The sequence below is a fragment of the Sceloporus occidentalis genome, unplaced genomic scaffold (genome assembly GCF_023333645.1).
Source record: "Sceloporus occidentalis isolate IW3139 unplaced genomic scaffold, rSceOcc1.0.p SCAF_1, whole genome shotgun sequence".
Taxonomy (NCBI): Eukaryota; Metazoa; Chordata; class Lepidosauria; order Squamata; family Phrynosomatidae; genus Sceloporus; species Sceloporus occidentalis.
This window is the reverse complement of record NW_028316981.1, coordinates 221,834,394-221,858,201: the sequence shown is the minus strand read 5'-3', so window position 1 is coordinate 221,858,201 and position 23,808 is coordinate 221,834,394. Positions and strand designations below refer to the sequence as shown.

The 23,808-nt window shown below is 42.2% G+C and overlaps 1 protein-coding gene across 3 annotated transcripts in view; it reads right to left on the bottom strand.

The window, feature by feature from the left end:
• Positions 1 to 7,499: 7,499 nt before the first annotated feature.
• The window catches only part of SLC44A2 (solute carrier family 44 member 2 (CTL2 blood group)), an 89,598-nt gene continuing 73,289 nt past the window's right edge, over positions 7,500 to 23,808 (bottom strand). For 2 of the 3 annotated variants that reach the window (XM_089489105.1, XM_089489107.1), the window contains exons 18-22: positions 22,294 to 22,367; positions 19,097 to 19,167; positions 18,446 to 18,534; positions 17,876 to 17,960; positions 11,539 to 14,066 (exon numbers count right to left, since the gene is read on the bottom strand). In XM_089489105.1, coding sequence (XP_089345231.1) covers positions 13,945 to 14,066; positions 17,876 to 17,960; positions 18,446 to 18,534; positions 19,097 to 19,167; positions 22,294 to 22,367 — 441 coding nt within the window. In that variant the 3' untranslated portion in view covers positions 11,539 to 13,944. Of the gene's footprint in view, positions 9,251 to 11,538; positions 14,067 to 17,875; positions 17,961 to 18,445; positions 18,535 to 19,096; positions 19,168 to 22,293; positions 22,368 to 23,808 lie in introns of those variants that run through there. The other variant, XM_089489106.1, reaches the window with a different exon arrangement.

Genomic DNA, 23,808 nt, shown 5'->3' with positions numbered 1-23,808 from the left:
CCACGTGGCCCAGATTCTGCCTAACCAGCCAATCAGCGGCGGGCGAGTGGGCGGGGACTGCGAAGAAGGCCTCGCGCGCCGGGTTCTCGGTGGAGAAAGAGGAGGGGCTCTCTCTCACGCGCGCGCGCGCGCTCATCTTCGCCCGACCTCTTTTTGGCCGCCATTTTGTGGCCCGCTTCCTCTTCTGAGGCGGCGCGAGGGGAGGGCGGTTTTAACAAACCGCCGACGCGGGTTACCTCAGAGTAGCCAGCTACTACCTGGCTAGCTTTAGTCCACCGTAGCCAGACTTATATCAAGATATAGATGGATTATGTGATATATTATAGATATAATATATCTATAATATAATATATTAACGTTACAATATCCCCCTCTATTTACAGCTTTGATTAATAGGTTCTCTCTAGGAACGTCTAGGTCCTCCAGTGCAACTCTATGGTCAACTTTGACTAAACGTTGTACTCGCAGACCTAGAGGTTCCTAGAGAGAACGCTCTACTAGGCCTTTGCAGCTCCTCCAGCGCAGTCCTATGGTCTGCTTTGTGGCAGCCTAAAATGTCCGTCATTTCCGACTTGAGGTGTGTGTGGTTTTCTAGGCAAGTTTCTTCAGGGCGTTTGCCACTGCCATCCTCCTAGGCTGAGAGAGTCCGACTTACCCAAGGGCACCCAAAATGCATCTGCGCTACAGAAATAATCCAGTTTGACACCACTTTAACTGCTGTGGCTCCGTGCTGTGAGATTGTGGGAATTATAGTTTGTTGTGGCTCCAGAGGTCCGAGAGGCTAAGTGTCTCAAAAACTACAAATCCCAGAATTCCATAGCACTGAGCCATGTCAGTTAATGTGGTGTCAAACTAGACTATTTCTGAAGTGCGGATGCAGCCCTAGTGGATTTTTATATGGCTGAGACAGTATCTGAACCCTGGTATCCAGAAACATAGAACCGTAGAGTTGGAAGAGACCACAAGGGCCATCCAGTCCAACCCCATTCTGCCATGCAGGAAATCTCAATCTAAGCATCCCCAACAGATGGCCATCCAGCCTCTGTTTAAAGACCTCCAAGGAGGGAGATTCCACAACACTCCGAGGAAGGAGTGTGTTCCACTGTTGAACAGCCCTCACTGTCAGGAAGTTCCTCCTAATGTTGAGCTGGAATCTCTTTTCCTGTAGCTTGCATCCATTGCTCCTGGTCCTAGTCTCTGGAGCAGCAGAAAACAAGCTTGCTCCCTCCTGAATATGACATCCCTTCAAGTATTTAAACAGGGAATCTTGGGATTGTAGTTTATTGTGGCCCCAGAGCTCTAAGAGAATACTGAATGTCTTACAAAACTACAGTTACCAGAAATCCCTAGCATCGAGCCAGAACTGTTAAAGCAGTCTCAAACATTTCTGCCATGTGTTTTGGACCTAGATCGTTCTAACACAGTGTGCCTCTTACAGAATCTCAAGCGTATAAGAAGCTAATGAGTCCCATTTTACAAATCTTCCATCTGATGAAATGCTTATTTAAAGAAAATATTTACTGAAATAGTGATACTGTGTTTTGGAATGTATTTTTGTTTTACTGTTTAATTACTGAAATGTAGGGTAAGTGCATTTCTCTGCATCTGCACAGAATTCTTGTCTGGAAGAACCTACCGCAATTGCAAAGCACAGGTCTTACTTAAAAAGCAGTGAAAGTGTCTGGAATTGGTCCCATTAAACTCAGTGAGACTATTTTGTGTTAAGACATGGAGCAAATAAAATAAGAGCTGTGCTCAATTAGACTGAAGTCCTAACCAGTCCAACACTCTGCTTATGCCCAGGGGAGTGTATAAGATTGCAATATTTAAGTAAATTAATACGTATGAAGCCCTTCTCCAAGACCAATAATAAACCGATACAGAACCTAATTTACTTAAATGTTTAGCCTGCTAGCATCCAACAACAGTAGTTTATGCAGAAATCAGTAAAAATAAGTCCTTGCATCCAAGCTTACCATAAAAAAAGGGAGAAAGAGCATTTCTAAAGGCTCACGCTTTGAACATTTCAAGAAATAGCGTAGTCTAGAAAAGATAACTGCAGCCTTCTTCCCATTTTCTGATTTTACAATCCTTTTTGAAGACAGCAAAACTGTCCCCTACCATTTATAAAGACTGATTTATTTGTAGTATGCAGGGGCTATAGGTGTATAGTTGCACTGAGATCTTGATTTCTCTACAACTTACATTCTTTCTAACACTTGTGTTGTGTGCCTTCAAGCTGACAAGTAGTTGGATAAAGAACCCATTTCCACAGCGTAATAATGAGGATCCATTATAAATGCTCTTCTGGAAATCTCAGGATAATAATCCTACATACCTCATTGCTGCTCATGATCCTGAGTTCCTGAGGTAACAAATGCCCCCAAATTGTTCCATTTTCAGAATTGCTAGTCCTAATACTAAAATTAACATGGATTAAAAAGGTAAAAAATTCAAAAACACATATTTATTTTCAAAGATTTCTAAACTGCTTACATCTGAAGATCCAAAGTTTAAGGTTTTGAGGAAAGGCCTTGCTGGTCCCAGAAGTGCTACACACTTCTGGGACCACTTTGCAGTTCAACAGCTAGCAGCTAGCATCACAGTGTGGGTGCTAGGATGGTAAATGCTAGTCAGTGAACTGCAGAGTGGTCTCAGAAGTGCTGGGACAAGCAAGGCCTTTCCTCAAAACCTTAAACAAGGCCCATGAAGGGGATCTTTCTTTCTGACACCCCTCCTAGTAGGAGACAGGCAGCCGGTGCAATTCTTTCAGCAAAAGTGATATGTCTTGCTGCTGGCAATTTTACTCCATCCAGAAGCCTAGCCAAAGCATTTATCCCAACTGAGGCTTCTCACTGCTTTATCCCACTAGGGGCAAATGGGATTTCAATGTGGTCTCGATCACACAACATTTCCTGGTTTTCTCTAGTTTAACTCTCATTTAAATCCCATTTGCCCCTAGTGGGATAAAGCAGCCAGATTGGACCTGCTTGAAGGGCAGACCCACACAGAATGCATTGCAGCAGCCCAACTTTGTGGCTAGCCACTGTAGCCTTGCTATTCCTGTCAAGAACAGCCGCTGCTGGCACACCATTCTAAGCCAGTGAGGTCCAATCTAGGAGCAGTCCTAGGCAAGGAGGACCTAGTGGGGACAAGTGGCACTGTGAACTGCAGTCATCATGTAATGGTGTTCAGCTAAGCCATTCCAGTGGCTTAGGCTGCATCTGCATTGCAGAAATTATTATTATTATTATTATTATTATTATTATTAACCTTTATTTATGAAGCGCTGTAAATTTACACAGCGCTGTACATGCAATCTTTTTAGTTAGATGGTTCCCTGCCCTCGGGCTTACAATCTAAAAAGACATGACACAAAAGGAGAAGGGAGTGGTGGAGGGAAAGGGTAAGAGGTCCAGCAGTTCCTCTCAACCTCCGAGGCCTGGACCAAGGCAGATGGACTGGAGGGAGGGCTTGGCTTCAAAATGGAAGGTTAATCATTATCCAGGGAAAATACATACTCACAAGTAGGATAATACATATACAGTACATAGCAATACAGGAAATGGATCGATAAACAGTCAACAACAGAACATCAGATAGTAAGCGACAATTATGCAATGTCTGGGAAGGCTTCTCTGAACAGGATGGTTTTCAACTCCGTTTTGAAGCTGGTTAAAGAAGTGATGACTCTTGCTTGTGGGGGAAGAAGGTTCCAGGAGTGAGGGGCAGCAAGTGAAAAGGGATAATCCAGTTTGACACCACGTGAACTGCCTTGGCTCAGTGCTGTGGAATGCTGAGAAATGTACTTGGATGTGGCACAAGAGCTCTCTGATAGAGAAGGCTAAATGGCTCACAAAACTACAGTTCCCAACATTCCCTAGTATCAAACAGTATCAAACTGGATTATTTCTGCAGTACACTGGTGCCTCGGGATACGAAATGATCGGGTTACGAAATTTCTGGGATACGAAAAAGTTGGATTGGCAAAAACTGTTTCGGGTTACGAAATATTTTTCGGGTTACGAAATTCATTTCGGCGCGAAAAGTGCAGCTATAGGCTTTCCAGTGCTAACGGAAAGCCTTTTCGGGTTACGAAATTTTCGGGTTACGAAAGGAATGGCGGAACGAATTAATTTCGTAACCCGAGGCACCAGTGTAGTGTGTTTTGGACCTCAGAGACTAAGGAGCATCAGGTAACCATCTGTCTGCCCTTGTCCCTATTCAGAACACCTGTACTCAAGGCAGACATGTCTTCCACGAACCTTTTCCCCAGAAGTTAAGCAAATGGTAACCTCCAGCACCATCTGCAGCTCCTGCATTTATGCCATAGAGTTTGGCAACCTAAGGAGGAGAGGCTAATAAATCATGTTAAATACTGCAGCCTATCTTGGCACAATTCAAGGTTTTCGCTGCCTGTTGCCTGCAAACCTTAGAGCAAAAGCCAAAACATTTTGATTTCGTTGTTGCTTCATGCACCAGTTTGTTAGCTCTGCAACTCTCATAAATGAGAGTATGGGAGAAAATGAGTGCTTGAAGCAGGGGATGAGTTGCTATGCAAGGTGTTTCCTTATCATTCCTTGCTCTTAAAAGGACAGCCCAGGGCCTTGTCACCATATTTCACTGAAAGGAAAACCTTCATTGGATTATTTTTGTGAAAGAAAAAGCCTGGGGAATTTGCCTCGTGCACAAATGAAAATGTTGATGGAAATTCTTAGAATAGTTCTGTGAAAGAAGTACAAATCAAATAATACGGAAATTTTGCAGAATATAAACAAGTATTATTTCAACAGCCCCGATAACCTGGAGATTAGTTAATGCCAAAGTAAAATGGCTCCTGTTAACAGCAAACGATCGATGAAGCAACAGGAAATACTAACAGAGTAGATAAAGAGTATCAGTATCTGGTCAGGCGATGGACTAAGCACCTCTAATGCCATCCGTGTCCATTCCTTCCAAAGAAAAGCAGGCTGGGCAACAGTTTAATATAAAGCCATTGGTGGGAGGGAATATTAATGCCATAGCTGAAAATGAATTAGAGGAATGCTCAATCTCAGGAATACTGCAGAGGCCCAGCAGCTTCCTACCTTCAGCAGTAATTTTTGTTTGTAAGAATATGCTCACTGAATTACCAATTCTCTTGTTTCACAGTGATAAATCCAGAAACTGAGCTATGAACGTAAGGGTCACTGCATTTTCCAGCTTCATTTTAAAAGAATAACCAGGCTGCGGGGAAGTGGCAAAAGGCCCCAGGGAAACCCAACGGCGGCGGGGAGGAGGAGAAAGGGGCCGCTTGGCCCCTTTCTGCCTTGCGTCGCTGGCGCAGCCGTCTAAAGACTGTGCCAGCGACGCAAATCCTAGAAGGAGCTCCGTTTCGGAGCTCCTTCTGGGGCCGCAAAAAAGGTGTCCCAGCCGCCCTCGCGAGGTGCGAGGACATCACTTCCGCACCGCCCCATTTGGAAGTGGCGCATTCATGCCATTTTGTACAGACCCAGTCTGTACTAGGTTTAGGGGCGTCCTGGGAACGTACTATAAGCCCATCCAGAACGGGCCCAAATTCAACAGAATTTATTGTAGACATGCCTGAGTAAGTCAAATCTGGTCCTTTCCTCATGAACACCCAAAAAGCTATTTTAGAAAGTAGTTGTTTTTTTCAATTTGAATTCCTCTCAATCAAAATGACTGGCCATAGTTCAGTGCAGCCATGTACATGTAGAAGTAGAGAGCTAACTGCACATGGTAATAGAGCTTTCATTGTTTGCATGGTCTGCTATGGTAGCAGCAACATTGAAAAGAGACAAGAAAGATTTTCTCATCTCTTGATCTACTTGAACAACTGTTTTGGAGGATCGTATCCCTGCACGATCAACAAGTGGTTGATGGGAGATTAGAAAAAGCTCCCACTGGTGATTTCAGTAGGAGGACATCAGTGTACACTAAGATACAGAAAGAAACATTCAAGTGTATGCAATAGAGAAGTCTTTTTCAGGAAGCTTCAGACATAACACAGCTGCCAAAGAGATGCATCCAAAATAATGATTCCATGTGACGGTAACATCCAAAGCTTTTCCATCGGCAGTTATTAACACATGTAAGAGTAGAGCAAGTGGTTTTGCATACACATACAATCAGCCCTCCTTATCCATAGATTTTTTTAATCCATGGATTCAAGCATCCTTGGGTTGAAAATATTTTTGTAAAATATATCAATTCCAAAAGACAAGCCTTGATTTTGTCATTTTCTAGAAGGGGTACCATTTTTCTATGCCATTGTATTTCATGGGACTTGAGCATCCATGGATTTTGGTATCCTTGAGGGTCCTGGAACCAAACTCCAGTGGATACCAAGGGCCCACTGTATAGCCATCATATTTATGTATCAATATTAATGGGGGAATATTAAGAAACATACACAATTCATCTCCCAACTGCTGTCATTTTCCCCCCCATTAACAGAATTTTCATAAACTGGAGCAGCCAGGAGGAACTTCCTGACAATGACGGCTGTTCGACAGAGGAACACACTCCCTTGGAGTGTAGTGGAGTCTCCTTCCTTGGAGGTCTTTAAGCAGAAGCTGGATGGCCATCTGTCAGGGATACTTTGATTTGGATTTCCTGCATGGCAGGGGGTTGGACTGGGTGGCCCCTGTGGTCTCTTCCAACTCTACGATTCTATGATTCTATCACATTTGATATCATTAGACCTACTGGATAACTGATTGAAAACTAGTTAGCACCTACCCATGAGCACCAGTTTCAACTACTCCATGACTTCTTGCAATAACATGAAGTTCTTCTGGTAGAGACCCAGCAAAAAGGAATGCCAGTTTGGTACGACATTTCAGCATCAATATCCCTACTCAAATGTAGTTTAGCTTCAATCAATCCAGTTTTGCATAGAATGTTCCCTTCCAAGTCCTTGAAAGAATGCTAGTCCATTAACTCTTTTCAGTTTCATACCTTAATGAAAAACAGTATGATCAACAGTATTAAATATATGCCTGGGTTGGAGTAGCATCTCTGTCTGTATTGTGTCTGGGGGAAAAGTGGGATATACATAAATACAATCATCATCGTGTCTCAGATATCCTCTAGGTAAAGATATGGATATCATTCATTTTTATCAGGGTTGCTTTGACCAACACACCTCACTTTTTAGTGTGCTGAAGTCACAGTTCTTTAACTGGGACAACTCCAGTAGTAGAATAGATATTTACAAACTGAGATTCTGAATCTGTTTATTTGGGTTCATGACAGGAAGACAGCCATGAGTCTGTCCTTTCATTTCTTTGCCATTATGTGGAGATGCTTTTTTTAAAAGGGGTGGGCGGGTCGCAAAATGCATTGTATTTGAAGTCCTGTACAAGTTTCAAGTCACAGTATCATAGGTCTATGCAGCTGTTTGGTAGGGAAGGAGGCAGAAGTATTTTTAACAACAAATAACACTAGCAAGCTATAATGAAGGGGCTCGGTTAAAATAAATAAATACCCAGAACAAGTATACAAAATAAAATGTTTAATATTCCACGTATAAAATATTTTTGAACGTTACAGGGATGTACGTCAGAGTAGAGAGCATTAAAAAAAAAAGCAAAAACAAGAGTTAAGATTTGAATAGACTGATGGCTTTCCCATTTTCTTTGTAGAAAGTTATGTGTAACTCACCAACGCATAGCCAAACGATTTAGTACTTTTTGTATATCTGCTACTTTCTTCCTTGTTATTTAATGGAATGTTTGGCACAAATACTAGGTTCTGCTTCTTATTTAAGTTATTTTATACCTGATGCTTACTGTTTTATCTTTTTTACTCCATACACGAGAGAATATTTTTAAACAGAGTTTTCCTCCTTTGAAAGCCAACAATATTGGCTCTTCTTACCAAACTTCCCTTTCACTATTTGTTCCAGTTGGTTTGGCTCCATTAACATTACTTCGGCTTGGAAGAAATCTTTATTTACGAAACTTTCTTATATTGGGTTGTCATTGCCATATGTAATCTCACTGGGTTATAACAAGGTAAAAATTGCCATCATCCAGCGAATTAAGGATATTGACTTACAGCACCATAAAAGCCAATCGGTTTTATATCCCATCTTCAGGGAAGCTGGGAATAACCTACAAGCATGCTAGATACAGTGGCGCGTTACAGACCGCCGGATTGCGGTGGTCTGCTGCTGCCGCTGCTTGCTCCATCCGGGAGCCGCAGCCTTTAAACAGCGCGTCTCCCGGACTCTGCCGAGAAGGAGCGCGGAAATTGCGCTCCTTCTGAGGCCCCGGAAGAGGCGCCGCAAAGCGCAAGGGGCGCATTTGCGGTGTTGTTTCCGGGGCAACACGTGCGGACGCAACGCATCCGGCACGTAAAGATGGCGGCACCCGTGTGTATAGGGCGCCGCCATCTTTACGCCCCCGTCACGTGCTAGGGGTGAGGCCGGTATGGACGCTAGGTCCTCGGCCAACCCCTAGAACATGACGAGGGCGTATTAAAGGCCCGTCTGTAACGGGCCTTTGATTACTTGAAAACTCCCAAGTTAAGAAGGGCCTTTATGCTTGCAAGATTAAATATCCTTCCGTCTGCCGTATTGGAAGGCAGATTTAAAAAGATACCATACCAATGCCGGTTTTGCCCTTGTGGCTCTGAAGAAATCGAATCTATTGGCCATATCCTCATTTGTTGCTCCCTTTATTCTGAACAGCGTACCCCGTTTATTCAAGAGTTTCCTGGCAGGCAGGAGAAATTTTATGTGGACTATCTTCTTGCGGACAGCAGTGAACATGTAACTACCAAAGTTGCTAAATTCTTTGCAGCTAGATTGTTTATTATTTAAATAAACTGTTCTGCCTCTTGTAACAATAATAACAACAAAAAATCCCATCACCCCCAATCATGAATTCACATGAACTTTGTTCAAGTCAGCAGCAGACACATCTGTGCTTTACTGTGCTGAAATCTATGGGGCTACCGAAGCACAAATCATGTATTTCTCACTCAAAAGAGGGGAAAGGTTCCAAAAGATTTGCCAAAATTTGAGTAATCTACTATTGCTTAGCAGAGCAACTGAAGGCAGGACGTTGTAACCCCACGGATCCTGCTCTTCAAAAATGGACTTGTTAAAATTCTGAAGCACAGAAAGGAGATGCCACTTATGTATCCGCTGGCTGTTTGTTAGTCTTCTTCAAGAGCTTTCTCAGATTAGATGACATGAAGTAAGGCTTTTCAGTAGAGCCATCATTACGTTCCAGGTCTTCCACTGCAAAGAGATATAAACCCCAGTAAAGAGGGGTGTTGAAATGTTCGCCTTAGAATTATTTGGATGACAAGATATCCCAAATGGAAACCAGGCAAGTGATTACAAAGAACTGATAGCATCCTAAGACCCTTAGAAGCCGAGGAAAGCTTACCCACTGAATGCAATGTTGCCCTGACAGTGGTACTGCTCCGGGCACAAGTTCAAACTTTAAAGGAACTAGCCAAGAGGCTAAAACCTGTCCTTGTAGGATATTGAATATCTCCTTTAAACTTCAGAGTAGATTCGCTGTCAGCAACACCACCATGTAAGCCACCAAGGACCCATTCACACTACACAATTACAGCACTTCAACTGCTATGGATCCTGGGGATTATAGTTTGGTGATCTGACAGAGTAGTTCTTTGGCTGAGAAGTCTAAAGGCCCCAACCTCAGCTGTCAAACTAAATTCAATAGGATGGTACCATAGGAGTCAAAGTGGAATCATAGCACCATAATCACATAGTGTGAATGAGCCCTGGTCACATAATAATAATAATAATAATAATAATAATAATAATGATGATTTATTTATAGCCCGGCCAATCACAAGGCATCCAGGCGGGTTACAGCATATCCCACTTAGAGGCACAAAGATCAGAAAAGAGATTCAGAATGGATAGGTCAATCTTTCCAAGAAGAATTATTACAAAAGTGGTGTCAATGAAAAAACAAATTACTGGGAATAGCCCCCCTTAGGGGCTGAGCAGACAGGCATGGGCTCAGTGTTCACCTAGCCCCAGTGCTTACCTGGATCAGTCCCTGAGTCGGTGCAGGGACAGGCAGATGTTTACACACCTGTCCCTACGCTTCTCTGGGCCCTGCTACTGCTGTGAACCCTTTACCTCTGTCCATCACTGCATCTGATGTGGAAACAGTGTCTGGCTGCACTCATGTGGTGAGGCACCCCGTTTCCACATCTGACACAGCAACATGGGTCTACTCATTTGCAGCAACAGTGGATGGAGTTAAGGGATCTATGGGGCCATCTGATCAGCCAGGATTTGCCACAGGGTTTCCAAGAAATTCACAGCAAATCAGGTTCAAATTACCCCAGATTAAGGCCCTTTTGCCTTTATATTGGGCCAGGTCCTCCAGATCTGCACCCAGTCTAGCAAGATTAATCCTGTTCCTGGGGTTTTGGCCTGCATTGTTCAAACAGGACAAAGTGAGTTGTCTGACCCATGTAGACAATATCTTAATCTCTGTGATGGGATAAATCATTTCAGGCCAGTGGGTCTAATGATTCGATACCTTGGTATCTGAGACAAAATTTGCACTTAAAAAGAAATATCACTATTTATACCTTCCCTCCCTGCATTCCAGAGTCTCCTGGTGCAACTTGATTGTCACATTCAGAACAAAGCAGTCAGTTGTTTTAATGCACAATCAGCAGATCTTTATAAACTCTGAACACCACGATTTCTTTTAAGAAAGTGAAACTGATGTTGGGTGGGAAACCTCGATCTGGGCCCTCTAGATATCATTAAATTGTAGTTGTCAGATGTAGTTTAACAACATTCTCAACCCAATTTAACAGTCTTAACTCTAGAAAAATTAGCAAAAGTAGGGCTGGTCAACGTTTGACCCTTTAACTGTTGTTGCACTGATTCTCACCAGCTCTGGTCAACACTCAAGAGTTCAGTCAAACAATATCAGAAGTGCCACAGGTTGCCACTGATGCTCTGGACAGTTGTGCAAACCTTTGGCCTCCAGATTTTTGGCCCGCAACTCCCACTAAGGCCATCCAACATGAGTAGTAGGTAGGGGGTTGTGCGGATCGTAGTCTGAAACATCCAGAGGCCAATGTTTCCCCACCTTTGTCTTAAGAAAGCAGAAACACAGGAAAAGATAAAGCATTATGCATTTTCACAATGAGGAGTCCTTTCTTGCTGCGTCTTCTATATCTCTGCTACTTGAAGTGGTGAACCCCAGGCTGATGCCAGTCCTAGAGGCACTGGCTGCTCATCCTTAACAAGTTTCCAGGAAAGAATGAAACAATGGGCACAAATCACTGGTCTATGGCAGATTAGGGGGAAAATAATTGCCAGTCCAGCATATCAGAGAGCCTGAGAAGCACTGTTCTGCATTTTAGCAGGAATAGCAATGAAAACAATTCTTTTCCTCCCATGAGAAAGTAGAGAAGTAGTAAAGGATACTCTGCCAGCAAAAGCCAAAGACAGATCCCTCCAGATAAATCAAGAGCTTGGACTTTCAGAGAACTGAAAGAGGGCACATTGCTCAGGATGTCTACAATCAACCATTTTTTACTTCTAGTAAAGGCATTTTGCAAGTTTTATATTATATCAAAAACCTATTTGACCAGAAGAAACACTGGAACAAAAGAAATGTGTGCACATCAGGAGAAGCAAATCTTTGCTAAATCATTTTCAGATCTCTTTTTAAAGGACTCAGGCTTCAGACAATGTTAGGCATGAACACTGGTCTCGTCAAAGCAGAAGGATACATTATATATGGAGCAGCATTTGAAATCTTTGGACTTTCTAGCCTTCTTTCTGAGAAAGCAACTTCACAACTCTCATGGACACAGAACTCATGAGTATCCCTCTGTCCATATCCCTTTATTCATATTAAACTTTGCAACTCTAATCAGTTCAGTAATTCCTGTGTTGCTCATTGCATGCTAGGAGGACATCTGTACCAAAAGTAACTATCAGGAATAACTGAGACGAGAAGGGAATACAGTATTTAATTTCATTTTTTACTTATAAATGCTTGTAACAATTTGTCTTTTAAAGCAACAAGCTATTGCATCTTCCCACAAATGAATTTACACAAAGCTTGTCAATTCAAATGGGAAGGTGACTTACATATTCACCAGAGTTCCAGCTTTGTTTTCAGGTAATAAAATTTAAGTGGATAGTGTTCCTTTTGATCCCTAGACAGTATGAAACTTAGAATCTCTTTTAATAAGGCACTGATTTTGGCAAAACAAAACCTGGATGTTTTAACACCACCTGGAGGGCATGAACCATTCTCAACAAAATCAGCAAGTACATTAGCATGGTTCTTCTCTGCTTCCGTGTAGCCTCTCTTGTGCCATCTTGATCTTAAAACTTCCATTTCCTCCAACCTCTTACTCACTCCTTGCACAGGCATAGGCAACTTCACAGTACTGAGAAACTCCACTTGACCTGCCACCCACACACTGGGTATTAAACACTGTGATCTAAATGTGATATCTGGTGCCAAAAATCAGCAGCTTCAGTGGAGATTCTTCCTGCTGCTGCTAAATCTGGCAGTGCTCTACCACATCAGAGAGCCCTACAAACAGGTAAGGCAGAATAATAATACTTTCTCTTCCAGAATGGACAGAAGAAAAGGTTGTTTCCATCACAACACTGTAAATTTTGACATAATACTTCTATTGGTTGTGGAAAACAGCAGCAGCAAATGGGGGTGGCAGGGACCACAAAATTGGCTGCACGGTGCCTAGGGACTATGTGTTGTCCAATATGAGGCAAATACTATATTATCCGAATGAGGCTGAAACATTTAGGTCCAATCTACATATAATCTGCCTAACTTCAGGTAAAGGTTGCATTTTTCTGGCACATATAAAAACCTATCCAGATCATAGGCAAAGATAATACACACTTGTAAAAGAATCATCTAACCAGATCACACATTAGGGAAAAATAACATATTTTTGCATCCAAACAAGTTTTATAAAAGTTAAAAAGAAGCAAATCCAACTGTATTTGGATCAGATAATTCTGCAAGCAGCAATACTTTCAGTGGCATGCTAGAGCTTCAAAACAGTTCACTAAAAGATAGCAGGCTTTCAGGTTGCACAGAACACTGCTAAGCATGAGAATAAGGAAGTATAAATGAAAACAAGTAAGTTTCTTAAGTTTCTATCTACTGGGAGAAATCGGCTTTGGCTGAACAAATCCTCAAATCTATGTAGAAAGTGGCCTACAAAATCTTAACTGGAACTTCAGAACAAAGACAAAGAATTCTTCATTTCTCCCTTCCACTTATTTCTGTCTGAAGAAGAATCCTGTGCAACTTGAATCTTCCCAATTAATTGGACTCAGATCAACCCTCCATAGCCACCCACAAAGAAGGGCAGAGCATCCCAACAATAGTTCTGGATCTTCTGCCCCTCTCTGGGGGTCACCCAGCATCCATGCTTGAAATTCACAAACAGAACGGGTCTGCTCCATCTCTGCCTAATCAAAGTGGACTAAAGAGATGGGAAATGTCTTATGTGTGAGTAGTACAGCATTCTCTTTTGTACTGTACATATCCTTGTTTAAATAAACCCTGCTCTAAAGATGGCATCTTGAGGAGGGCGGATGATGAGCCTGCATGGTGCCACAGTGGAGAAGGAAGGCCTTTGTCAACGTTAAATACATTTAAGCCTCCAGTTACAGCTCTGCTTGCATTGGTGCTGGAATCTTTGCTGGGCAGAGGCAGGTTATATACCACAACTTCCTACTTGCTAGGTGCAAGCAACCCTCAAACCTTCCCAAATGTCAAAATCAGAAGGTTTGCACCAGTGCTCAGGGCAGCCACAGAGGACACAGAGGGCAGCCCCTGTACACTCATCGGAGAGGTGTGTGCACAAGGCTGGCAGTGGGACATTTACATCATGCTTGTGCCTTTCCCACTTGGAACCCTTGTTTTGCCCCTATTCTTGGTTCTCAGCACTTTTGGAGGATTCTAGGCTCCCCTTCAGCAGGATTTCTCTCAGTGCAGGGGACATGTAATAAGGCCGCTCAGGAGATCCATCGTTCCTTTCCAGATCTTCACCTTTTGGGATCCCAAGAGGAAAGACAGAGAAAACAGTGACAGGAAGAACACAAGAAGCAAAGCAAAAATAAATAAATGAAGACAAGGGCAAAGGGGCAAAAAGCAAGGGCGGGGGGAGAGAGAAAGAGAGAAAATGGGAAAGTTAGTTGCAATTAGATTCCTCCACCAAGAAAAGAACAAAGCAAATTAGGCAGTCGCTTGTTTTTGTGCTACATAGAATGTTCTGGCTACTAAAGCAGAAGCAGAGGGGTTGCTAGGTGATGATGAAGATATGGAGAAGAATGAGAAAGTTAATGACTGTAAAAATCCTAAGAGGAATTAGTTCTTGCTGTCATTCTGCAACAGGGCTGAAGCATCTACACCCCAGCCTTCCAGCCAAGGGAAACAGAAAACTATTAAGCCACTGATGGCCAATTTAATCTTATGTCTGCTCTGAGTATCCCTTGCACTTGTCAGCCCATCTCAAATGATTTAGGATGCTCAATCCATGCCTTATTGCAAATGAAGCCAAACACATATCAAACCCATTTACTACTTTGTCCTTTGAATATTTGGTTGTAAACCATCTTTCATTCCTATCCAAACACTGGCATTTTGACTACACTAAAAGGACTGGCCTGCTGTGAACTGTCATAAAGCCATACCCTCCCTTGCCAAACTGACATCTCTGATTTTGTTTCAGTTATTTGGATTATTTTTTCAAACACAAAATGCACCATATATGCTTTACAGTAATCCTGGCATGTTTCTGGACCTCTGTGGGTTATAAACATAGCAAAATGTTTTACTTTCTGTCTGTTTCCTTGTTTCAAAAAGGCATCTTTTGGGCCTAATACAATTACGGTGGAGGGGAGACTCGGCCTTAGAACTTGTTGGGGAGTGAGAAAGGCCTCAAACAGCTTGTGGATCATACTTTATTCACGCCTGCTTTAATGCCTTCTCTGACAAGCCTATTCTAAGTTTAAAATAATCACCTACCTCAAATCAGGGTGGCTCAAAGCAAGGGAATCAGCACTAAAATTGTTCTTCTATTTGGGACCAAATAGATTAGGCTTCACTTTTGTTTGTATTGGGAGGCATATAAAAATTCTTCTTAATCCGTCGGATCTCGTACTTTGGATGTATCATGAGATGATGTGATTCACTGGAAATGGCAACAATGGCCCAAAAGAAATGGGCCAAATGACACCATTTCCTGCTGTGTTCGGGGCATAGCACACCCCAAACACAGCGGGAAACTGCACCGACACTGTGTCTTTAGAAAAGAAGCAGGCTAAAAAGGAGTGGGAAGAATCCACTCATTCCCCTGGCCTGGTTCAGGGCTGCCGCTGCAACCTGAATCACAGCTGGGCACGTGTGGTTGCGGTGGTGGCGCAAATAGCATCGGGCCAATGTTTGGTAAAGGTAGTAGGAAAAGAGAGAGACCACAATAAGGTGGACTGATTCAATCAAGGAAGCCATGACTCTGAGTTTACAAGATTTGAGCAGGGCAGTTGATGATGGGGGCTCTTGGAGGTCTCTCATTCATAGGGACGCTCTAAATCAAAACTCACTTGATGGCAAAAAACACATAGAACTACCACTGCCCAAGGCTTGCTTTCCTTTTCAAGGTTCCTCAATACAGACTCCTAAATGGAAAGCAACTATTCAAGCTAGGCTGGCACTAAGTCTACCTTCCTCCATATTTTTTTTACTGCCTGTCTGTGGTCATACCACTCTGATCATATCTAATCTCATCTGGTCTTAAAAGTTAAAAAGGGTTAAGCATAGGGTTAGTACTTGGGTGAGAGACTGCCTGAAAATACTAGATACCCTAGGTGTACTGCACCCCATAAGGGTATATTCAGCTATTTGCAAAACATTGATCAAGTAAATGCATGACATACGGGTAGGATACCTCAGCCATATGGAGAGTTCCTATAACTGAGAAGAAAAGCTAGGAAGGGACTAGAGCTGAATATGGCCAACAGGTAAGGCTAGAAATCCCACCTCTGGAAAGAAACCAGTTAACACCTGAACAGCTGCCTCAAATACCACCCTTACTGGTTATACAGTTGTCCCTCAATATCCAGAGATTCCTTATCCATGGATTCAACCATCCATGGCTTGAATATATATTCCCCAAAGCATACCTTGATTTTGTCATTTTATATAAAGGACATCATCGTATATAATATACATCATTGTATATAATGGGACTTGAGCATCCATGGATGTCTCATTTGGTCCTGGAACCAAATCCTAGTGAATACCCAGGGCCCGCCCATGATTTTCAAATGCAAATAAATTTAAGAGACATTCAGCAGTGGATTTCTCAACTGATAATTGGTTAAAATGGTGATCAATCAGTTAACAAACACAACAGATACTGAGGTCTCATCAGAGATTGTTTTCTGAGAAAGAAGCATGGGATCAAGCATATGTAAATACAGATTGCTATGCTCTGCATAAACTCATCATGTGCTTTCAAGTCAACTACAACTTTTGGTGATCCTCTAACCAGGTTTTATTGGCAACATTTATTCAGAGCTTTGCACTGCTTTTCTCTCACTGAGAGAGTAAGTGCATCTAAAATCGCTCATGGTTTAGGAGGAATTCAAATCCTGATTTTCCAAGGTCCTAGTCCAACACTCTAACCACTACACCACACTGGTTCTGTGCATTTATTGGATCTAAGCCCCATGGAGGTCAGTAGGCCTGCTTCTTGGCAACCATGTAGAGGACTGGGATACCAACTATACATTATTTTTCTTTATTAGGTTACCTTTAGCATTCTATGTTACTTCCAGATATTAGAACAGAGAATATCTGCAAAAATAAAACTGTGGTGCCTCTGACCATCAGCTTCTCCAACTGACCTTTGTCCTCCCTGTTTTCTTAACTTTCGGCTAATGAATCTAACAACAAAAAGCAAAGGAGGCCTGGAGGAGAAAAATACAGGCAGAAGTGATGAAGTAAAAACCTCAGGGTTCGTTTGGAACCTGTTGTGTCCAAGCTACATCTGCTAAAATTCCCTCATCTATACAATTATGAAAGGTATTTTAAAGAGAAACTCTTCTGAATCTGTTCATCCTGTCCAAAAACCAGATTATTAGTAAAGCCCTCCAAAGAAACTAGACTGATATGCAATAGCAAGCCATGCTGTGGCGACAATAAATCTGTTTCACATCTAGATACCACATGGTATCTAGATACCTCTCTGGACTGTGCTACACCCAGAGCTCAGAAGGGTTACCTATTTTGGGGGGGGGGGGGGGAAATCCCCAGAATTTCCTAGCCAGCAAGACCAATGGCCATGCTGGCTGAGAGATCCTGAGCAATAGTAATCCAAAAACACTAGTGTTTCCAACCTCTGGCTGCAATACATTAAGATGGCTGCTCCTACGGAATGGAATAACACTAGGAACCCTGTTCATCGATAAAAGCAGGGCCAAACGTTTCTAGTGTTTATTTTATCACCAGAAGCTGTTATTACTCCTGATTTTTGAGGAGAGATAGGGAGTCTTTATGTGAATGGCTGGGGAAAGAGTTACAGGAGTAAGCTTTCTTAAACTCCACTGGTTTCTTCATCAGGCAAGGTGTTAAAAAACATAAGTGAAGATGTTAGCCATTGGCCTGCATTTTGCTGTTCAATATATTAATAGCTGCTTGTGCAACATCCAAGTGGCCAGGCAGCATTTCCTGCACAAATAAGCAACATGGCTGACTCTGCTACACAGCTAGGGTGCTTGGCATCCTTTGCAGTTTTAGCACTTTGGAGATACGTGCTTATTTCAACTGTATCACTCACCATTTTTGTAAATACTTACAAAAGCAAAGGAAGAGGGTGTCCACACACATGGCATACACACTGAAGAATCCATGTGCAATAAGATAGGATCCCACAATTACAGTCTACAAGAAAAAGAAGAAAGACTTGTCTCAGTTACAGCTGCATTACAGCTATCAAGATCTGAACAGAGAATAGTGAGTGAAACTGCACCCTCTCCGAGTAAGTTAAGAGTTGAATGCAGAATTCATACATGACAGAAAATGATTTCTGAGTCAGTTACTCTCTCTCTCTCTCTCATCTTAATCTACTGCACAAGGTTATAGTGCTAATTAAAACAGACAGGCTTTCACCTTCTGCCTCCTTTCTTCTCAACCTTCAGAAAGCTAACTTTTACATGCAGCTGCTCTCAGAATCCCCCACCTTGAAAGACCATGCTGGTTGGAGATTTTGAAAACTAAAGAGTATTTTTAAAAAGTTTTCTGCTTCCTAAGTAAACAGAGCTATTGAAGAGAATGATTACTGTGAGGGGAAAGTGCATTATACTAAAGAGGAAAATAGCAACTATGCAATATAGCTAAGGCTGAGATGACAACTCCTAGATACCAACCAGAATGGGGACCCAGTAATAGTTGAGAGGTGGTGCTGTATCTTGAATCACCTTTATCCTCTGGGTGAAAAAGAAAAAGGCAAGTATCCCTACAGAGGAGAGACAAATAATTTCATTCCATCTGGTTTGACACCATTAACACTTCACCCTCCCAACAATATGTTTCCACCCTACGCCAATCAAACATCAAGTCTCTTGCAACATGCATCACTCATCCAAAATAGGGCTTGTGCTGTTGCTTCCACATTTTATCAGAGAGAGCTATAAGAAAAACCAAGTAAGGAGCAAACAAATAGGGCAGGGCGTGTAAGTCAACCTTCCCCATCCCGATGTTTTCCAGATACAGTATGTTGCATTGCAACTCCCATTGTTGGCTAGCACAGTCATGGGGGCTATGGGAATTTTGGTCCAACACATCTGAGGGAGATAAATCAGGGGAACACTGGCTTATTTCTTTGACAAACTGCCTCAGAGGATATTAACAGTGACACACCAACACAACCCAGAGCCATGCATGAAGTTATTCCTAACTGACTTCAGTGCTTCAAAACGAGACAAACTAGTTAGTGCTACCAAATTTGAAGAAACCTGTGTGAGAGACTCCAGCAGGATGGATTCAGAAGAGGCCTAAAATATCATTAAGGCACTTACCAACACTTCCTACAATCAGGAGTTTGCCAAGGAAAAGAAGGAAATCAGTGACTTTGTCCAGAACAGCCACCCTGAAAGACAGAAAAACAAACAACGCATCTTCTAGCCTTACAGTTATATATTTGAGAAAAGTTCCAGCAAACTCTGCAAAAGAGGCTTTGTTAGAAAGGCTCTTGAGCAGGGCTTCTGTACTTCATTCAGATCAGGGCTTCTTAAGCTATCTGATATGGTGGATTGGATGACTTTTTCCCATTGTGCTGGCAACAGGATCAGATTTGTGCCCATAGGCAAAACTAGAAACTCACCATGAACCGACAGCCAATGGTTTGTGGACCAGCACTGGTCCACAGTCCAACACTTTGAATAGCACTGCTTTAGATAACAAGAGGCTAGCAGTCTCAGCACTTCCCACCTGCTGGGTTCATCAGAACCCACACATTTTGGATAGACCACTTGCTCTTGTAGTACATTAGAGGTCATTGCTCACAAACCCTACTCGTATTCCTTCCTCATTTGCATCCATTATGTTCAGTTTTACCATATCAGGTTCCCTCCGGGTACTACACTTCTCCATTTTTATTTTATTTATTTCCAGTATTTATATACTGCTTTTTAAAAGCTTCAAAGCTGTACACAATCACTTAGGGTTCCAATGGGTAAAACAATAAAAAAGGAAAATTCATTAAGCCATTCACTACAAAACAGGGTAAGTAATAGGGCTAACCATCATGAAAATTCCTGGATAAACAGATTAAGGTCTTCAGTTGACAGTGGACACACTCAACATTAGGTACCCACCTGATTTCAGTGAGGAGATCATTTCACATGGAGGAACCCACAAGCAGAGAAAGTCTTTGAAACAAATATCTGGTCCAAGCACACCAAATCACAAGTTTTGCATGAAACCAACCCATTTCCATGGTAAATCCTGATTAGCTACAGTAAACTACTGAGTGACATTCTGTTGTTGTATTTATTAGAGAAATTGAGTGCAGAGAATCAAGATCCGCAACTATAACACAGAGGTTTTCTCTTTCCTTGACTTCAGTGATGGCAGAACTGACAGTCTACATGTCACATGCAGTCCCTGACTGCACCTCCCAGCATCCTCCTCCTTCAGGTTGCAGCACCTGGCACTCTCTCTTAGCACTAACAGAGAAAATAAGGCAGTTGCCCAAGGGGACAGGGATGTCCTGTCTTTTAACAGCTGCTGCATCATGTAGACTTTTCAGCCTGGGGTTGGCAGCAGTGACAAGACTTTGAAAGTGCTTGGGGAAAGAAGTGTTAAATGAAGGGCAATTCTAGAGCTGTGTGTGAAGATGTTTCCCCCTTTGGACCACAAGTCCTAGAATAACTTGTGGGAATTCTGAGAGTTGTAGTCCAAAATGAGCCAGCATGGCTGGAGTGCTGGACTAAGATTCAGAAGACTGGAGTTCAAATCCTGATTAGCTACAGTAAACTACTGAGTGACATTCTGTTGTTGTATTTATTAGAGAAATTAAGGTACAATATGTTTATGTATGTGATGGACAGTGTATGTAGTAAGTTGTTGAGGAGTTAGTACATGGTATGCTAAAGAAGTCCAGTGATTGGGTAAACATTTGAATAGGATTTTTAAAAGGCTGATGTGTATGTGTATTAGTCAATCAGATACAGGAATTTGTTAGATTCAGTTACATCTATGAGTTATTTATAGAGTTAATCCAGTAAGTCGAAGGCTTTCATGGCCGGCATCCACAGTTTTTTGCGGGTTTTTCAGGCTATGTGGCCATGTTCTAGCAGACTTTCTTCCTGATGTTTCGCCAGCAACTGTGGCTGGCCCCCCAAAAAACACAAAAAACTATTAATCCAGTAACATAAAAAATCCACCAAACAGTGACATCTTTATTGGGCCAACCAAAATGCACAATATGTTGCAAGCTTTCTTAAACTCCACTGGTTTCTTCATCAGGCAAGGTGTTAAAAAACATAACTGAAGATGTTAGTCATTGGCCTGCATTTTGCTGTCTTTGTTCTCAGTTCAGAAAGTGTGGAGGGGTATTTCTTGCAGGCTTGCACCTCCTCCTTCTGGCCAGGAAATTTAACATCTGCTTGCAACACTTCCTTTGCATCCTTTGTGAGGTCCCAGGCCCCTTTGTTACACAGAGGGTAATGAATTTCTCAAGAAGTCTTCATGTTTTTGTATCAGGAAAACTTTAGGTGGTGTTGAGGTAAAACATTTTGGTTGGCTCCATAAAGATATCACTGTTTGATTTTGTTGATGTTATTGGATTGTTGCCAACACACCTACCCCTGAATGTTTTCTGATTTATAGAGTTAGAGAAGAGACAGTGAAGAATGGAGTGAGAGATGAGACAGTGAAGAGAAGGAACTTGTGTTTTGGGTCAGTTAGGACAGTTAGTTGAGTTCAGCTAGGAATATGAAGAGACAGGAAAAGAATGTACAGTTGTCCCTCCATATTCGCTAGGGTTAGGGGAACAAGACCCCCGTGAATATGGAAAAACCTCAAATAACAAAAACACTGTTTTTACCTGAGAGGACACCTCTCTAGGAATCTCTAGGTCCTCCAGTGCAACTCTGTGGTCAATGTCCAACATACACTGACCATAGAATGGCACTGGAGTAGCTACAAATGGTCTTCCAGTGCAATGTTTAGTTAAAGTTGACCACAGAGTTGCACTGGAGGACCTAGACAGTCCTAGAGAGAACATATTAATGAAATCCGTGAATAATCAAATCCGCAAATATCAAATCTGCAAATATGGAGGGATGACTGTAGTGTGAAACTTTGGAGTCGATTAGAATTTGGATGAGTTAAATAAGTAACAGTAAACAACTAAGCTTTGAAATTCTGTAATCCTAAACTTCTCTACACAAAGTAATCTATAGCTGTATGTTGAACTTTAGTTTAATAAATTATTCTTGTATTTATTCAAATGCATCCAGGATCACCAGAATTGTCCTATTAGAGTGGTTAATCACTGACACACAATATCTGAGTGGTAGCAATTGTTGAATGCTGGTGGTTACCAGCCTTTGTGCCATAGTGACAGTATAAGCGGAGGTCCCCATAGTGACATTGGGCAGATCATACTCTCTCAGCCTAAGGGTAAGGCAACAGCAAACCTTCCCTGAATACCACTTCCCCAAAGCAATACAGCAGCAACAGAATACCAAGTGATCGCCAAGTACTTCACCTGATGATATTCCTCATGAGCAGGAAAAAGGCATTCCTTGCAGATGTGCAGAAATTGGTGCCATAAATAGCAATCTAGAGAGAATCATCAAAGAAAATCCAAACATTATTACATCAGGTGTGAAAAAAGCATTGGTCCTCATGAACCTTTGAGGAACATTAGTAGTTTTTCAGCTCATGTCTTGGTCTGCCTTCAAGAGACAGTTGTGTGTATGTGCATGTACCTTCAAATCGCCTATTGACTCATGGCAACCCCCATAAATTTTATAGTGTTTTCTTAGACAAGGAATGCTCAGAGGTGGTTTTGCCAGTTCCTTCCTCTGAATAAAACTTACAGCCCCTATTATTCACTGGCGGCTTCTTATCCAAGAACTAACCAGAACTGACCCTGCTTAGTTTCCAAGATCAGACAGGATCAAGAGACAATTTTGTTGCTGTTCTTAGCTGCCCTCAAGTCGATCTCGATTCATGGCGACCCTGCGGGTGAAATATCTCCAAGCCCCCTATCCTCCACTACTCTGCTTGGTCTTGAAGTTTCAGTCTGGTAACGTACCTAATTGAGTCTATCCATCTGACATACAGTCTTCCTCACTAAAGTATGACATTCTCAATTTAATCTTCTTGGCTTCCTGGAAGATTTCAGGCTTGATCTGTTCAAGGACCCATTTGTTTGTCTTTTTGGCTCTCCATGGTATCTTTGGCCCTGTTTTCCAGTACTACATTTCAAATGAGTTGATTTTCTTTTCATCTGCTTTCTTCAAGTGTATAGCTCTCACATCTCTATGTGGTGATGGGGATTACAACAGATTGGATGATGCTAATTCAGAACCAAATAAATAATTCACAGGTAGACACTTATTGTGACCATGGAGCATCTGCCTAGTGTCAGGGCTGTGCTAACAAATGCTTATTTGAATTTCAAGATTGCAGAGGGACAAGGACAGCCCTATGTGGAGCTCTTTATCTGGCTTTTCCCATTTGAGCACAGTGAAGCTGGCCTATGCCTGACATCTTTTTTAAACCCTGTCATAAGAGGCTCCCTCTGTCCAGCCATTCTCACACACCCATCCCCTTCATGAACTAACCATCCCTTCTCCAGTTTCCCCTTCAGTTGTCCCACAGCACTAAAGTAAATTGCACACCATCCCAAAAGTAACTTTTGAAAAAGTTCACTCAGCTGTACCCAAGAAAGAGTCAACCAACTAGAAACAATGAAGGAAGAGAAGGGATAGCTACTGCAGTGCTGGAACACTGCCTCAAGACATAATGTCAAATCAGCATTGCAAGTAGATTTATTGGCACACGTGTTTAGGAGGAGAGCTTTATGCAGCCAAGTCCTCTTCAAGACCTAATAATGGACTGATGAATCTAAAGGAAAACTGCCAGCACCCTCTTCCATGGAAAGAGAAGTGGAGGCTCCATGAAAGAGGAGGAGTCTCATCTTGAATCTCTGCAGTAACTGATCAAATTGGGTGCAGAACAAATTTATCCCATGGACTGCAGGTTCCCCATCTCT